Raw genomic sequence first — 15,489 nt, forward strand, 5'->3', positions numbered from 1 at the left:
TTTTAAATTTTCCAAATCATTTGTATGTATATATATAAAATTTCTTTTAACTGTTTCTATCCACGAAGAAATTCTTTTCCATGGAATGAATTAGTTCTAAATCAGAGTTGTGTTTTATGTGAAATATGTAGATATCAAAACAGGGGAAATTTTAAGAACATTTCTAAAAGATTCATCATGGATGACCTTTAAATACTACACCATCCGTTGCATTTCAAATGCATCTTGACATCACAAATCCTGAATATATCTGTGTCGTAAGCCATAGTACATTTGTGGATTCAACTGCTTTCTCTTCCCTTCCAGGACCACACAGCAGAAGTAGAGAGCAAAAAGGGAGAATTGCAGAGTCTGCAGAGTCACCTCACAAAGCTAGGTGCTCTGGGTAGAGCCGAGGACCTCCACCTCCTCCAAGGCAAGGCAGAGGACTGCTTCCAGCTGTTTGAGGAGGCCAGCCAGGTTGTGGAAAGACGGCAGCTTGCCCTTTCCCAGCTGGCTGAATTCCTGCAGAGCCATGCATCTCTGTCAGCGGTTCTCCACCAGCTGAGGCAAACGGTAGAAGCAACTCACAGTATGAATAAGAAGCAGTCTGATTTATTAGAAAAGAACCTGAATGCTGCTATTCAAGATGTTAAAACATTAGAATCTACTGCCATCAGTCTTGACGGCGTTCTCACCAAAGCCCAATACCATCTTAAAAGTGGAAGTTCTGAGCAAAGGACTTCTTGCAGAGCTACAGCTGACCATCTCAGTTTCGAATTAGAGAGGATCCAGAACCTTCTGGGAACCAAGCAGAGTGAGGCAGATGCCCTGGCTGCACTGAAAAAAGCATTCCAAGATCAGAAGGAGGAGTTGCTGAAAAGCATTGAGGATATCGAAGAAAGGACTGACAAAGAGCGATTGAAAGAACTTACCCGCCAAGCTCTTCAACAGAGGTAAAAGGAAACTGTGTTGAAGCCAGTTGTCTCATTTATTTTTATTTGTTCTGGAATTAACTCTTGTGCAAAACTTGAATAATACCATATTTAGCAACTTGTTTTTTAATATTTTGAAGAAAAAAGTAATGACTAATTTGATGCTTAAGAAGTAGTAAAATTTCTTTGGTTTCCTTAAGAATTTTTCTAAGGGATATATATAAGCCACTCTGAGATCTTATTTACAAGAGAGTTTATAGATCATATTGATACCAAACCTCTTAATCTCAAATTTGTGTGCCTCATGTGCAATAAGCCAATCACTGAGACACCAGTGCTGGGAGGTGGAAAAAGCTTTAGGCAAATTGTCCAAAACAAGAAGGCGGGAAGATAGGTTCTCTCAAAATGGCCTTAACAAAAGAAGAAAGCAGGGGGGTTTTATAGAGCTAATGGGCTCTGGAGGTGGAGTTTTGGGGAAACAAAAGGCAAATCTGTGTTTCTTTCACTCTAGATAAGCCCTTGGGCAACCAGACTTCTTGGCGCCAGTGGCAGCTGGGGCTGGTTATCTGATGGTCCTAAATTCCTTAAAGCCATTCTCCTTCTTCTGCAAAACAATTTTATAAATCCTTATGACCCTTAAGTCATTTAACCTCTCAGGTTAAACAAGAAAACAGCAAATTAACAAGATTAACTTCTTTTCACCTGCATCCCCGTTGGGAGCCAGATTAAAGAATAATCATGTTCTTATTGAATATTTACAGTAACCCTCAGGTACCTGGCTTCAATATTATCTATTTTTAAGCAACTTTTAACTGACAAGAGAAGGGACCCATCTTCTATGATAAGAATGAAGGCGGAGGAGAAAGGGAGTGATTCAAGTACATTTGTAGTTCTGGTGGTAAAAAGATGAGGGAATCCCTCCCTGGTGGCTGCTCGATCCTCAGAAAAGAGTGGAGTAAGCTCATTAGTTGAGAGTGAGTGGCAGGATGTTGGGCAGAGACAAAATGGTGTGAAATAGTTCCCTTGTAGAGAGGAAATGGAAATGATGCCTCTGGAGCTTGATAAGGTGATAAGCTGCCATTTGAGATTTGTATTCATTCACTTAAAGTGAAACCAATCAGTTGGCCAAATGATCTCCCCAACTACTTTGAACTGTTTGCTCAGAGGTATGGAGAAGGTGGAGAAGTGGGTTTAAGCAAAGTCGGGATTTTGTCAGGTGAGTTTAATGAAGAAGCTAAGGGGTCGAGGGAATTTTCCTGCCATAAATTTGAAAAGTAATTTTTTCATGGTAGCATTCTTTCAATCTTATTTTTCCTTCTTAATAGAACCTTCTCCCTACTCATGTTCTCAGAGTGACTTTCTCTTCCATTTTGTCAGGAGACAAAGAAATGGCTGAAATGCATTTATATCCAAGTTGTCCATAATTGATAAGGATTATCTTGACCCTGCCTAGATCATTGCCGTTTGCTTCCTTTTAACTGGCATCAAACATTAAGCCAAGGCTTTAATTAGATGACAATGGCTCCTGAGGTTACACATCTCATGGGCAATAAGCTATCTTATTGTAAGTCTATCTTATTGTAAGTTTAACAATAAACTTACAAAAGGAAACAAGATTTGGGGAGCAAAAAATAGTTTCCAGAGTAAAGACAGAAAGAGGAGGCAAGTGTGGCAAAGGGTCAAACGACTCACCTAGGACATCAGAAGTAGGATTGGTGCTGCAGGGCGACGTGGTCCTCTGCCCTGCTCAGGTCAACCAGACAGGAGACCCTAAAATTGCTGGAGAAGAAGGCCCAGGTTGGGCTCAAGAGCCGTATCAGTACTCACAACACTGAACTCACCAAAGTCACACAGAGGCTACAGAAAATAGTGCATTGAATTGATGGATTTATTAAATCCCAGCCATACTTGTGCTTCACGATGTGACCTTGAGCAAATCACCTCTCTTCTTGTAAGATGGAGATAATGATAATACCTACTCCTAGTCACTTCATTTTGAAAATTAAAGGAGATAATGTGTGTATACTCTCTTTACGGACCCTACAGCACTATGCTAAAATGCAAGAATGGAAGAGTCAATGGCCGCCTCTATGTCACCAGTTTTTTCAAATGCTCAAATATTAATATATTAGGGACAAAAAAAGATCCTTTTTCTCATGGTAGTCTTCTCAATAAAGCAGGTAATTTAAGTTTTTAAAATATGTATTTTTTGTAGAGCTCAGTTAAGCTATTTTTATTTTGAATGAAACAACTGTGATCCTTAAATATTATTTTACATGAATTGGGCCTCATGGCACTAAAGGATTTTTTACCAATGACCTTTCAATAAATACTCACCTATTTTGCCTACAAGGTCAGCCCTAGGCTTAAAAGTCTTGGGGTCAGCCCTGTGGCTTAGTGGTTGAGTTCAGCGCATTCCACTTCGGCAGCCCAGGTTTGCAGGTTTGGATCCTGGGTGCAGACCTACACCACTCGTCAGCCATGCTGTGGCAGTAATCCACATACAAAATAGAGGAAGATTGGCACAGATGTTAGCTCAGGGCTAATCTTCCTCAAGTAAAAAAAGAGGAAGATTGGCAACAGATGTTAGCTCAGGGTGAATCTTCCTCACCAAAAAAAAAGAAAGAAAGTCTTATACCATCAAATCAAAATAGAAAGACAATACAAATTTAATAGAAGGTTGAAGGTGAATATTGAAACTGACTTTAAATGTTTTCTGAGGTACATTCTGAATTATGCAAAGTTAACTTTAAAAGCATCTTTATCAGTTGATATGCATTCATTTAATTGCTGTGTTAGAATACTACTCAGCCATAAGAAATCCAGCCATTTGTGACAACATGGATGGACATTGAGGGTATTATGCAAAGTGAAATAAGTCAGAGGGAGGAGGTGAAATACCATATGATCTCACTTATTAAGTAGTAGGTAATAACAACAAGCAAACACATAGCGACAGAGATTGGATTGGTGGTTACCAGAGGGGAAGGGGGGAGGGAGGAGGGCGAAAGGGATAATTAGACACATGTGTGCGGTGATGCATTGTAATTAGTATTTGGGTGGTGAACATCAGAACATGATGTAATCCGTGCAGAAATAGAAGTATAATGATGTACAACTGAAATTTATACAATGTTATAAACCGATGTTACTGCAATAAACAACAACAAAAAAGAGATTTTCTAACTATCCATATGCATGCTTTATGGAAATGAAATATTAATTCACTACCTTTAGTAAATTAATAGTAAAATGACATTTTAATTCACAGGCTAAGAGTCTTTAATCAGTTAGAAGATGAATTGAATTCTCATGAGCATGAACTATGTTGGTTGAAAGATAAAGCCAAGCAAATTGCCCAGAAGGATGTAGCCTTTGCACCTGAAGTCGACAAGGAGATAAATCGCTTAGATGTTACGTGGAATGATACCAAGAGACTAATTCATGAAAAGTAAGTCCAAAATCTCTAAGTTTTTGTTTTTAACTTCTACTTATTTTGTGACACTGGGCCATTGCCTGTTGATTTGTGTTGGTGTGATCAAGAATTAAATATCTCTTGCCATCTTAGGTATTCTGTGTCTCTTTAGTAACATTAAAAATTTAGTCCTTACAGAACTTTATTGAGGATGTGGTCTGGAGATAACAATTATGTACGTGTGAAATTCAATGCTTAAAAGCAAAAATGTCAACGATTGAAAATTTTTTTGCAATTTTTTGCAAAAAATTCTGATTTTTTTGTTGTTTGTTTTGTTATACTTGGTTATAATTGAGGTTTGATTTATGTGCAGTAAAATTCACCCTCTTAAGTGTACACCCTTAAACTATATGAGTCTGACAAACTCATACGGTTGTATAAGAATCACGATTATCAAATTTCACACTAACAGTTCTACCACCCGAAAAATTCCCTCCTGTCTCATTGTAGTCAGTCCTTCCCCTCACTTCCAGTCCCTGGCAACCATGGATCAGTGTTCTGTCTCTATAGTATTATCTTTTCCAAAATGACATATAAGTGGATTCTTTCCAGTTTGGACGATTATAAATAAAGCGTCTATAAACATTCATGTTCAATTTTTTGTGAGTACGTAAGTTTTTATTTCACATGAGTAAATACCTAAAAGTAAGATTCTGGGTCATATGGTAAGTGTGTGTTTAACCTTATAAGAAATTGCAAAAGTTGTACTGTTTTGCATTCGCACTAGCCACGTATGAGAGCTCCAATTGTGCTACATCATTTGCAGCACTTGGTATTGTCAAATCTTTGTGTTTGATGTTATAATAGGTATGTAGAGATATCTCATTCTGTTTTTAATTTGTATTTCCTAGATGGCTAATGATATTGAGTGTATTTCGATATGTTATTTGCCATCTATATATCTTGTTCAAATTGGCCTGTTCAATTTGGCTAATGTTTTTTTGGATTGTTTTCTTTTTATTGAGGTCTTTTTTATATCAATATAATCCCAATCAAAATCCCAGCAGAATTTTTTATAGAAATTGACAAGCTGATTTTAAAATTTATATGTAAAGGCAAAAGACCTAGAATAGTACAATTTTAAAAAAGAATTGGAGAACTCACACTGTCTGGTTTTAGTGTGGTGTTGGCTGAAAGATACACATAAAGACCAATGGAATGGTGTCCAGAAATAGACATACACGCACAATTGATTTCTGACAAATGTGCAAAGGCAATTTGATGGAGAAAGGATAGTCTTTTCAATAAATAGTCCTGGAACAATTGGGTATCAATATGCATTAAAAACTAATGAACCTTGGGGCCAGCCCGGTAGCATAGTGGTTAAGTTCATGTGCTCCACTTCAGCGGCCTGGAGTTCAAAGGTTCGGATCCTGGGTGAGGACTGCCACACCACTTATCAAGCAGTGCTGTGGCGGCATCCCACACATAAAGTAGAGGAAGATGGGCACGGATGTTAGCCCCAGGCCAATCTTCCTCAGCAAATAGGAGGTTTGGCGACAGATGTTAGCTTAGGGCTAATCTTCCTCACCAATAAATAAATAAATAGGTAAATAATAATAATGAACTTCAATACACACCTTGCATCACATCCAAAGCCTTTAAAACAAAATTGAGAACACATTGTATACCCAGACTTTTAAGGTAGGCTTTTTTAAAGTTTAACCATGTGGCGCAAACTTTATTCCATGTTATTAAACATTTTCCTAAGTTGTGATTTGTTAGAGGTTGCACAGTATTCAATTATAAGAATGTATCAGAATTTATTCAATTAGTGGCCTATTTTTAAAGTTTGGATTATTTCTGTTTTTTCCTCCTATTATAAATAATGTTGTGAAGAATATCATTTTGCCTAAATCTTAGTGCACATCTCTTTCTTCGGAAAAATTCCTAGATGGAAAATTCCTTGCTCAAAGGCATTTTACACTTATAAACAAAAACTATCTTCTTATTTTGACAGTTTTCAGGGATTTCATAGTCAATGAAAATTTGCATCATTGAAATGGAAAACTTCATATATATTTTAAATATTGAGCAGTGTTTTGTTTCTTTCTTTTTGTTTTTGGGGTATATTTTGCCTCCCCTCAACAGACACCATTATGAAGTAATTAAATCGTAGAAAAATTAAAAAACAAAAATATGTTGACATCTACATAAGTTTGAGTTGTTAAGAACATATACTACATCTTTGCTTGTCATTGAGGTCACAGATTTTGTTTTAATGGTTGTGTACATTCTTCATTCATGGAGAACAATTAGACATTAGAGTTAGGTCAGACTGAGCAGGACTCTTTTGACCTCAGTAGGCAGAAATATGGTTTTCTCTTGATTCCAGCATTCATCTGTGAATACATTTATGTGGTTATATATCAGATCCAATCATAAGAAACGCTTTCGTTTCCTGATACATGACAATAAATGATATATTTTCTTTAATTGTTACAGCCAGGGTCAATGCTGTGGACTTATTGACTTAATGAGAGAATATCAGAACTTGAAGTCTGCTGTATCTAAAGTCCTAGAAAATGCCAGCAATGTGATTGTAACCAGAACTACTATAAAAGATCAGGAGGATCTTAAATGGGCTTTATCCAAGGTAATATTTCAAAATGTATTTATTTTAGTAGATTATGTTAGTAGATCTGATTTATGCTCATAATGAATTCTCTACGCAACTCTTGTCAGTACGTATAGATGTAGATAATTTATGCTAACAAGCTCAACCTTTTTTTTTAAGGAATATCGATATCCTAGGATTCTAGCAATTCAAGAAACTTATATTATTTATATTCATATAGTTCGTTAATATCACTAGTTTCTGCATAAGGTCAACCATGAATGGCAATGGTTTTAAACTCTTGACTTATCACTGATTATTTTATTAATTAAGGAAACATTTATGTCCACAGCATGAAACTGCCAAGAATGAAATGTGTAATAAGCAGAAAGAATTGGATAACTTTACGAGTAAAGGAAAACAGTTGTTATATGAGCTGAAAAAAATTCATAGTAGTGATTTCATCTTGGTGAAAACAGACATGGAGAACACCGTGGACAAATGGCTGGATGTAAGCTCGTCGTCTGGGATTCTATGAATAGTTTAAATATTCACATTGTTCAATCACATTTTTGGGAAAAAGATTTTTCAGGGATGTGAATTCCATTTTTAACTTGTAATGCTAAATGCAAAATGATATCCTGAAGAAGAATAGTGTTTACATCAAGTTTAGAAATAGTAAAAAAATTATTTGCTTTATTTTTTAAAAATTTATTGGCAGATTTTCTAGAATTTCACTTGATAGCTTCAATCATAAATTTATAACTCTAAATATTTTTTCTCTCAAAACTCTGGAATAATGGATAAAAATTGAAGAATAATTTATAAACATCCTACAGAATGTTAAACCATAGTGTATAATAATTTAAAATTAATAAGACTATAATTTTGCATTGAAAAATATTGGACTTGTAGTTTACATCCTTGGATTTTAGTTCTTGCTCTGTCATTTACTAGCTATGTGACCGTAGAACAAGTCACTTGGTCTCTCTGGAACTCTACATTTCAATCCCTACATATTTTACATTGTTTTCCAGCTCAAAAATCCAGTTATTCCTTTGCCTCCCCCATTATCAATATCTAGGTTCAGAAGTTTAACTTACAGTGGGTTCCTTTACTTAAACTAAATTACTAATGTTAGACATTGATTTTGCATACTATAATCAAGTAATTTGGGAACTTCAGAAAACCTTATATTCTTCCATTTTTAAAAGGACATTCTCATTGTGGGACATGGAAAGTTGTTCTCCTATGTATTTACTTATTCTCTAAATATATTCGAGTCTAATTATGTCCATTTTTATATCTCAGCATTACAAATAAAAGGGCTTATTGTATTACTTTCAGAAATAAATTCAATACTGCCCTAGATGGAACCCTATCCTGTAGAATTCAACCTCAGAGTGAGTTATATTATGGTGGACTCCAATAGATCTATTGTTGTTAGTTTCCCGATTTATGAATGAAAATCGAATGTCTCGGCAATTAATGTCAACTCTCCCAATGAGAGAAAGAATTTATGTAATGGTCAGCATTTTCTTGAGTCAGGTGCACAATTAGTCTACAATAATTTTTTTGTAAAACTTTGCATTTCAGTCAAAATACGATTTTCTGATTAAGGAAGCATTGAAATTTTTAGAATTTTGATGGGGCAAAGAGCAGCTTAAAGCCACAGACTATTAATGATATGTCTTCTATTTTCTATCCCAGGTATCAGAGAGAATTGAGGAAAACATGGATAGGCTGAGGGTGAGCCTGTCTATTTGGAATGATATACTTTCAGGTAAAGAGGAGATCGACGGATGGTCAAACAATTCTGTTCCACAGCTGGCCGAAAGCATCAGCAACCTGAATAATAGCCTCAAAACAGAAGAATTCCTGAAAGAGTTTGAGGTAAATCGACTATACCTTCATATGTGAGCTTATGGTGCATCATTGACCAGAATACAAAAAAATTGTGTCTTCTTTTTTAAAGTTCATTCTTCCTTTCAAGACACATAGGAGTGAAACAAAACTCTTTTACCATTTACTTGAAAGCTGAATAGGTATGGATAAGACTTTTTTTTTTGCATTTTTGTCACTTCTTAGTTGGGGCTCTTAAAATAATAGTAGAAAAGTAAAAGCCCGTAAAATCTATAATGTTTCCCATTCATCTGATACTATGGCACCTTCCTACTGGAAAACCAAATTGCAAGTGTCTGTAATTCAGTCATATTTAGTGTCTATTTCTTCTTCATTCAAACACAATGTTTACTGAGTCCTTACTGTGTGCTGAACACTAGTGCTAGGTGCTAGGTTCATCCACTTTTCTTTTCAGAAATGAAAGAAAACTGGAGATTGGTGTGTTACACGCTTCCATGGAAAGTAGCATTTTCAAGTTCTGGTCACCAATTCATCTTAAACTCCCTTTATTCCCATTTCTTGCATTCATTTATTCATTCACTCATCAAATTCTTAATCAGCACCTAAAATATCTCAGGCACTGTCTTAGACACTAAGAATATAATTGTAAAACAAAGTCCCTACCCTCATAGTATTTACATTATTTACACTACAATATATATTATATGTAAAATGTTAAGTAGTCATTGGGCTGTGATGAAAAATGAAGCAAAGTAAGAGGAAATGGAGTAACAAGAGATAACTTGTTTCACAGAGCATATAACTGACTGTACCCTTGGTGAGGGCAGAAACTGTTCACCATCGTATCCTCGGGTGCCCAGCACTGTGCCTGGCACACATATGGAACATGACAGATACATGAATGAATGACTGTTGTCTGAAAAAATATAGTCAAATCATCTATATTACCTAAGTTATTCAGATATCTTTCACCCAAAGAACATTCTAGAAATTGTTCCTATTTCTAACAGCAAACAGAAATGGAGGAAATTATCCAGTCTAAAAGTATAGTCAGGAGAAGGAGACCACAGTCTCTTTCGTTGTTGTTTTTGATGTTAAACTAACATTACATCTCAGACAGTGGAGTGTGTTGGAATAGGACTTGTACCAGCTCGCAAAACTCAATTATTACCTTTTGTGAGCCAGTGTTAAACACAACCATTATTAAAAATTAAATTGTAAATAAATTTACAATAAATAAATCATGTTAAAAATGAAGGTAATGAGTACTCAAAACTTACCACTTCCTAATTATTGTTCTACATTTTGCTGTTATCTAGACTCTTGAGTTATTAACATTTATTGTATCTGTATGGTGGAAATACTGTAGAATGGTGGACTACTGTGCATTTCTTCCAAGTCCATGTGCAGTGACATCATGTTGTAGCTCGAAATGGTGGTAAATGCTATAAATTAGGGCCTTTTTTTGGAGAGCCAGTTCTTAAATCAACACACAGTCCACTCCTACTGCTGACCTCTGGCTCCAGGGAGCCAGTGGGCATCAAGGGGCATTCAATATGTCCAGGTTCAGTCACTCACAGAGATGGGTTTTTATGTTCTGACTGTGTGGTACACCAGCTAATAAAATCAGTGAACTGGATTCAGCCCAGTGTCTAACAGTGTCATTGCCCAAATGTAGTGCGAGAAAGGAAGTTTGGGTGCATAGGTGTGATTAATTGCCCGGTCTGTTTCTGGGGAAGTCCAGTAGACCTGACAGTTAGTTCATCACATCTCCCTGGGTAAGTAAATTACTTTCTGGATTGAAGGCATCAGAAGGATTGTAAGTGTCCACAAAGCACCAAAATAGGGTATTTAAGTCAAGAGGGATACTTTATTAAATGTTCCTTTGTGGCCCCAAATAACTAATGAAGCTTACAAGCACCTAATTTGTTCAGTAATGACTCTTTGATTGTTCTTTCTTCTTTTTCTGTTAGTGTTGGTGCAAAAAGAAAAGGCAAAATATTAGATGTCAATTTCCTAATTAACCTGATTTCTGCTTTGCTATTCTCTACGTTTTTATTTGAAATGTTTCTGATGTATTACATATAGTCTACAGTAATTAGTCACTCCTGATGTGTATTTGCTTCAAACTACTTCAAGAGTTTAATGCTGCCATAGTAATCAGTGATGTTAACGCTAATGAGAAAATGACAGTCTACTGAAAATCCCCACTGACTCAAGACTTTTGGTCAGTGTTTAATTTTTTCCAGAAGCTTTTTTTTCACAATAAAAAAGGCTAGGAAGACAGAAAGTTCTGCGTACTCCCTCGAATTCCTAGTGAAAGTTAATGGCGACGTTTTTCCGCATTCGTAAGTAAAGAAAGTCCTCAGAAAATGAAACAATTTTTTATGTTAGTTTAAAGTTGGGATATTTTGACAGAGTTAACTCTTGAAATTATTAATGCTGAATATAACGTGTCAACGTTTGGATTAATTATGCTTTTCCCTTTTGTCTTGTATTTTGGCAGTCTGAAGTTAAAAACAAAGCATTGAGACTGGAAGAACTTCATTCCAAAGTTAACGATCTTAAAGAATTAACTAAAAATCCAGCAACACCACCAGACCTTCAGGTAAGCACTCAATCAGGTTTGTAATACTACTATATACTGGACTCTCTCCCTCTCAAAAAGTGTATATGCGTGTGTGTGTGTGTGTATTCTCGTTGTTATCATCATCATACTTCCAAGCAAACATATGGACCTTATTGTACGTGGGGGTTAAAATATTAAGACTTTTAGAATTCCTTGTGCCAGCATTCATAACATATTTCCAACTCAAATATTATAATAAGATTAGTTCTCTTTTTCCTTACTAAATTTTGGAAGTAGTACCTACCATCCAGCTTACCTCCTGGACCACTTTATGTCTAGACAAGAACAGCAAGCACATTTATGAATATTGATATCCTTATTGAGGTTTTACTAATTCATTTACTCAATAACTGGATTTGGAGGGATCACCATTGCAAATCTCCCTTCAAGGCCCTTTCAATGGCACCAATCCACAGGCCAGGGTGGAGCAGAGCTGACCAGGAAACCTGGGCTACTTTAGTCAGCGAGAGCTAAGAGCGACAGCATGGTAGGTCTCTGTTGGCAGCCAGCACCACAGGCTCCAGGCTGTATAACAAACCCCTGTATTTGTTGCTGACCTCATGGATTTTCTCTACATTTTCTTTCTTCCCTCCTTGCCTTTGTACCCTTAGTCACTGATTCTCACTAACCGATCAATCTTGCTTGATCAACTATACTTTTGCTCTGGCCTGAGACTGTGTATTATTGGTACTATTGCTGGATGATACATGTAACAGAATGTTAGAAGTTTCACCCAAAACAAAAAGAGGTGAAGGGTGTGCTAATCATATACAAAACTAAAGAGGAGAGCTTATGCATGTCACCTGTGGCAAGGAAATAAATGGGCAACAGTTGGACTTACTCAGAGTGAAGATGGAGGCAGGGTTTGGGGAGAGAGCTACCATTGACTCTGGTTTCTCACATGCACACCCCTACAAATACTCAAGGAAGAGGTGTGGGGGGCCCTGCACCTTAACTCAAGCCTCAGGGTTTCAGTGGTACCACCTGGAGAGCATGACATATGCTCCCTGAAGTTGGAGGACACAGGTGTCTAGTATCTAACTCCCTCTGAGAGCCCTGAAGGGTGAGAGACAGGCTGGCTAACTGCCAATGTGTTTGCCAAGGGGGAAATGATTGTTTTGAGTGGCCTGCATCTCAAGTCATCTGGGGTGAATGCCAGAGAGTGACCTCTGGCCTAGAGGTGAGTTTTGAGAGGAGAGAAGAGAGCATCAGCATGTGGATATCTTATCTAAGAAGATATGATATGGGTGATGATAAGCGTCAGCCTCAAGAAGTTAAGGAGATGCTCACAGGCTGCGGAGTAGAAAGTAAAGAGTCAGAGGAGTATGTTGCTTGCATCTAGGGAACTCCAGTAGGAGGTTGCAGAGGTGAGGAGAGCCTCAAAGAAGCTCACAGACTAGGGCCTGTGAGAGGACAGAATGTGAAATGTCGCCCAGCCTGAGAGCACAGATGCCAGCTCACAACAGTTGTCAAAAACTTCAGAGCCCCTCACCCACCTCCTGTCCAAGCCTGCAGGGGTCAGAAGCTGTAGAAAGTGGGGAAAGTGGGGACTAGCCCCTTTCTCCTCTGCGAGCTTCCTGTTTGCAGCAGATCTGAGCTGCGGGTAAGAAAGAAGCCTGAACTTTAAGTTAACTTGAAGTACAAAGTTTTGGTTATTACATGGGCCTGGATGCTTTAATTGTGGAATTGGAGCTGTTTGCAACTTATCATGATTATAAGTCCTTTTATTATCTGTGGTGCCAGAGAAGTCAAGGGCCCTCCCGAACTAAGTCATCCAGGAAGAGAGAAAACATAGCCTCCACGAACATTTAAAAGTGGGAGACACCAATAAAATTACTTTATGATAAAATCTGATAGCGGTGTTTATCCAAAGTAGTAGTGACATCAGAGCAAAAAATGTGCGTTTCCCAGGGAGATTGAAGAGCAGGTTTTGTGTCACCTCCTTGATAATGCTGCATAGGTATCGCTCTGCTTTCGGAATGTGAGATCTCTGGTATTCCCTGGAACGTCAGTGGAAATTGCCACTTTAAAGTCCAGTGTTAACCACAATCCTTCCTCTTTCCATTTTCCCATCACTTAAAATGTTTGGCAGCTTAGACCCACTGATTTTCGTTCTTAGAAAAGTTGAATTAGCATCCGTGGTTAGGCTTATGTGTTTTTGTTTTTGTTTTTGTTTTTTTTTACAATTAAGCTGCACATGAAAGGAATTCCTCCTGAATGAGTGTTCTGGATTTCACAGATTTTAATGAAATCTTGCTTTACGCCTAGTTTATAGAAGCAGACTTAAGGCAGAAATTGGAGCATGCCAGAGAAATTACTGAAGAAGCAAAAGGAACGTTGAAAGAATTCACTGCTCAGAGTACACAGGTGGAGAAATTTATTAATGACATAACAACCTGGCTGACAAAACTAGAAGAATCGTTGTTGAACTGTGCCCAAACTGAGACTTGTGAAGGGTTGAAAAAAGTGAAGGTAGGTCATAAACTATCATTAAGTGTTTAGTTCTCCTCTTTTGTGGTTACTATAATCAAATTAAGCTCCTGCTCGCAGTTACCCATGTTAACACTTGACCAACCAACTAATTCGTGATATGGGACATGGCAAAGTAAGTAACAGGTGCAGAAATGAATGCAGGTGATAAGAAATCAAAGAAGAACTTAAAAACAGAAAGCATGCATTGCTGTCAACCTGCTCATAGGCTATCCTTCTTAATATTTTTTTTTTTTTAGTAAGAAGGTGGAGCCTGTAGAACTGTGTGAATTTCCATGAATTTTCAAACTTGAATGCCAAATCATTTTTCATACTTAGTTATTTTTATTGGTCAGTATGACTACTTTCATCTAGAGAAGGATACATTTTTTTAACAAGCAGCCGAGAAGACACTCTACTTCCATGTCGTCTGTCCATATTCATAGATGATGTTCCTGATCCACTATCTGTAAAGCTTGTGTTGTGAGTTGACTTTTCAAGATACGTAGTCTGTTGTCTTTTAACATATTTTCTTACTGTAGCTGAGACTGAGGACATATATTTTTAAATTAACTACTGGTGCTTTTGGTATGGCCTCTGACCCTGAAACAAAGCCCAAGTGGTCCATTGAAGAATTCGAAATTAAGAGGGTGACTCCATTAATAGTTTCTAATCAATTGACTGAACCCAAGGTCATGGGCTGGAACCCTATTCAGTTTTCTTGAAATCTTATACTATAACCCAAATCCTAGCTACCTCCCAATAGCTGTTCGCAGTGGTTCCTAAGGAGAACTGGGCAACATTCTGAAAGTATCAACACAGATCTATGACAAAAACTCAAAAACAAATCCCACAAAAGTGTATACATTACTGAGTGAATTTCAACAGCATCAATTTCAGATTCAAAAAATGTGCCATAGTGGAGTAGCTGGAATATTTCTCTTGAATGTAATCAATATCCTCATGGCATGCTTTTATTCTATAGGAAATACAAAAAGAACTCCAAAGTCAGCAAAGCAACATCAGCTCCACCCAAGAAAATCTCAATAGCTTGTGCCGCAAGTACCACTCAGTTGAGTTGGAGCGCCTGGGCAGTGCAATGACCGGGCTGATAAAGAAACACGAATCTGTGAGCCAGTCGTGCGCCAAGACACAGGCCAGCCTTCAGGATTCTCTGGAAAAACATTTCAGTGGTGAGCTCTGACAGGCCTTAGTGCGAATGGATTGTTTATGAGAAGGAATCCAAACTAAATGCTGCCTAGAAACAGCCAGCAAAAGTTTGGGAAAACTTCCCACAAGAATTTCATTTTAAATTCGTTTATGTGTTGAGATTTGAGCAATAGAAGTGTTGTTCTTGGACTCTACCCATCAACAGAATTCTTCCTCTTTCTCCCCAAGAAAGTAGGAGTCCACCATTTTGATGATTCTGAATTTCATCTGGATTTTCTACATATCGTTTATTTGTGTGGAAAATTACTTCCACTGCTATGATGAAGTGACACAGTAAACTTGGGTGTTAGGAGAGGCCACGAAACAGCGGCAGCCACATAATCCAGGAAATTGTTGTCATATGTACATGACT

At 37.3% G+C, this 15,489-nt stretch overlaps 1 protein-coding gene across 1 annotated transcript in view; it reads left to right on the top strand.

Annotated features, from left to right (window-relative positions):
* The window catches only part of SYNE1 (spectrin repeat containing nuclear envelope protein 1), a 430,148-nt gene that overhangs the window by 171,096 nt on the left and 243,563 nt on the right, over nucleotides 1–15,489 (top strand). Inside the window, exons 38-45 of the mRNA XM_058534130.1 lie at nucleotides 307–935; nucleotides 4,186–4,365; nucleotides 6,835–6,985; nucleotides 7,299–7,457; nucleotides 8,657–8,839; nucleotides 11,316–11,417; nucleotides 13,707–13,910; nucleotides 14,893–15,100. Coding sequence (XP_058390113.1) covers nucleotides 307–935; nucleotides 4,186–4,365; nucleotides 6,835–6,985; nucleotides 7,299–7,457; nucleotides 8,657–8,839; nucleotides 11,316–11,417; nucleotides 13,707–13,910; nucleotides 14,893–15,100 — 1,816 coding nt within the window. The remainder of the gene's footprint in view (nucleotides 1–306; nucleotides 936–4,185; nucleotides 4,366–6,834; nucleotides 6,986–7,298; nucleotides 7,458–8,656; nucleotides 8,840–11,315; nucleotides 11,418–13,706; nucleotides 13,911–14,892; nucleotides 15,101–15,489) is intronic.

The sequence above is a fragment of the Diceros bicornis genome, chromosome 39 (genome assembly GCF_020826845.1).
Source record: "Diceros bicornis minor isolate mBicDic1 chromosome 39, mDicBic1.mat.cur, whole genome shotgun sequence".
Lineage (NCBI taxonomy): Eukaryota > Metazoa > Chordata > Mammalia > Perissodactyla > Rhinocerotidae > Diceros > Diceros bicornis.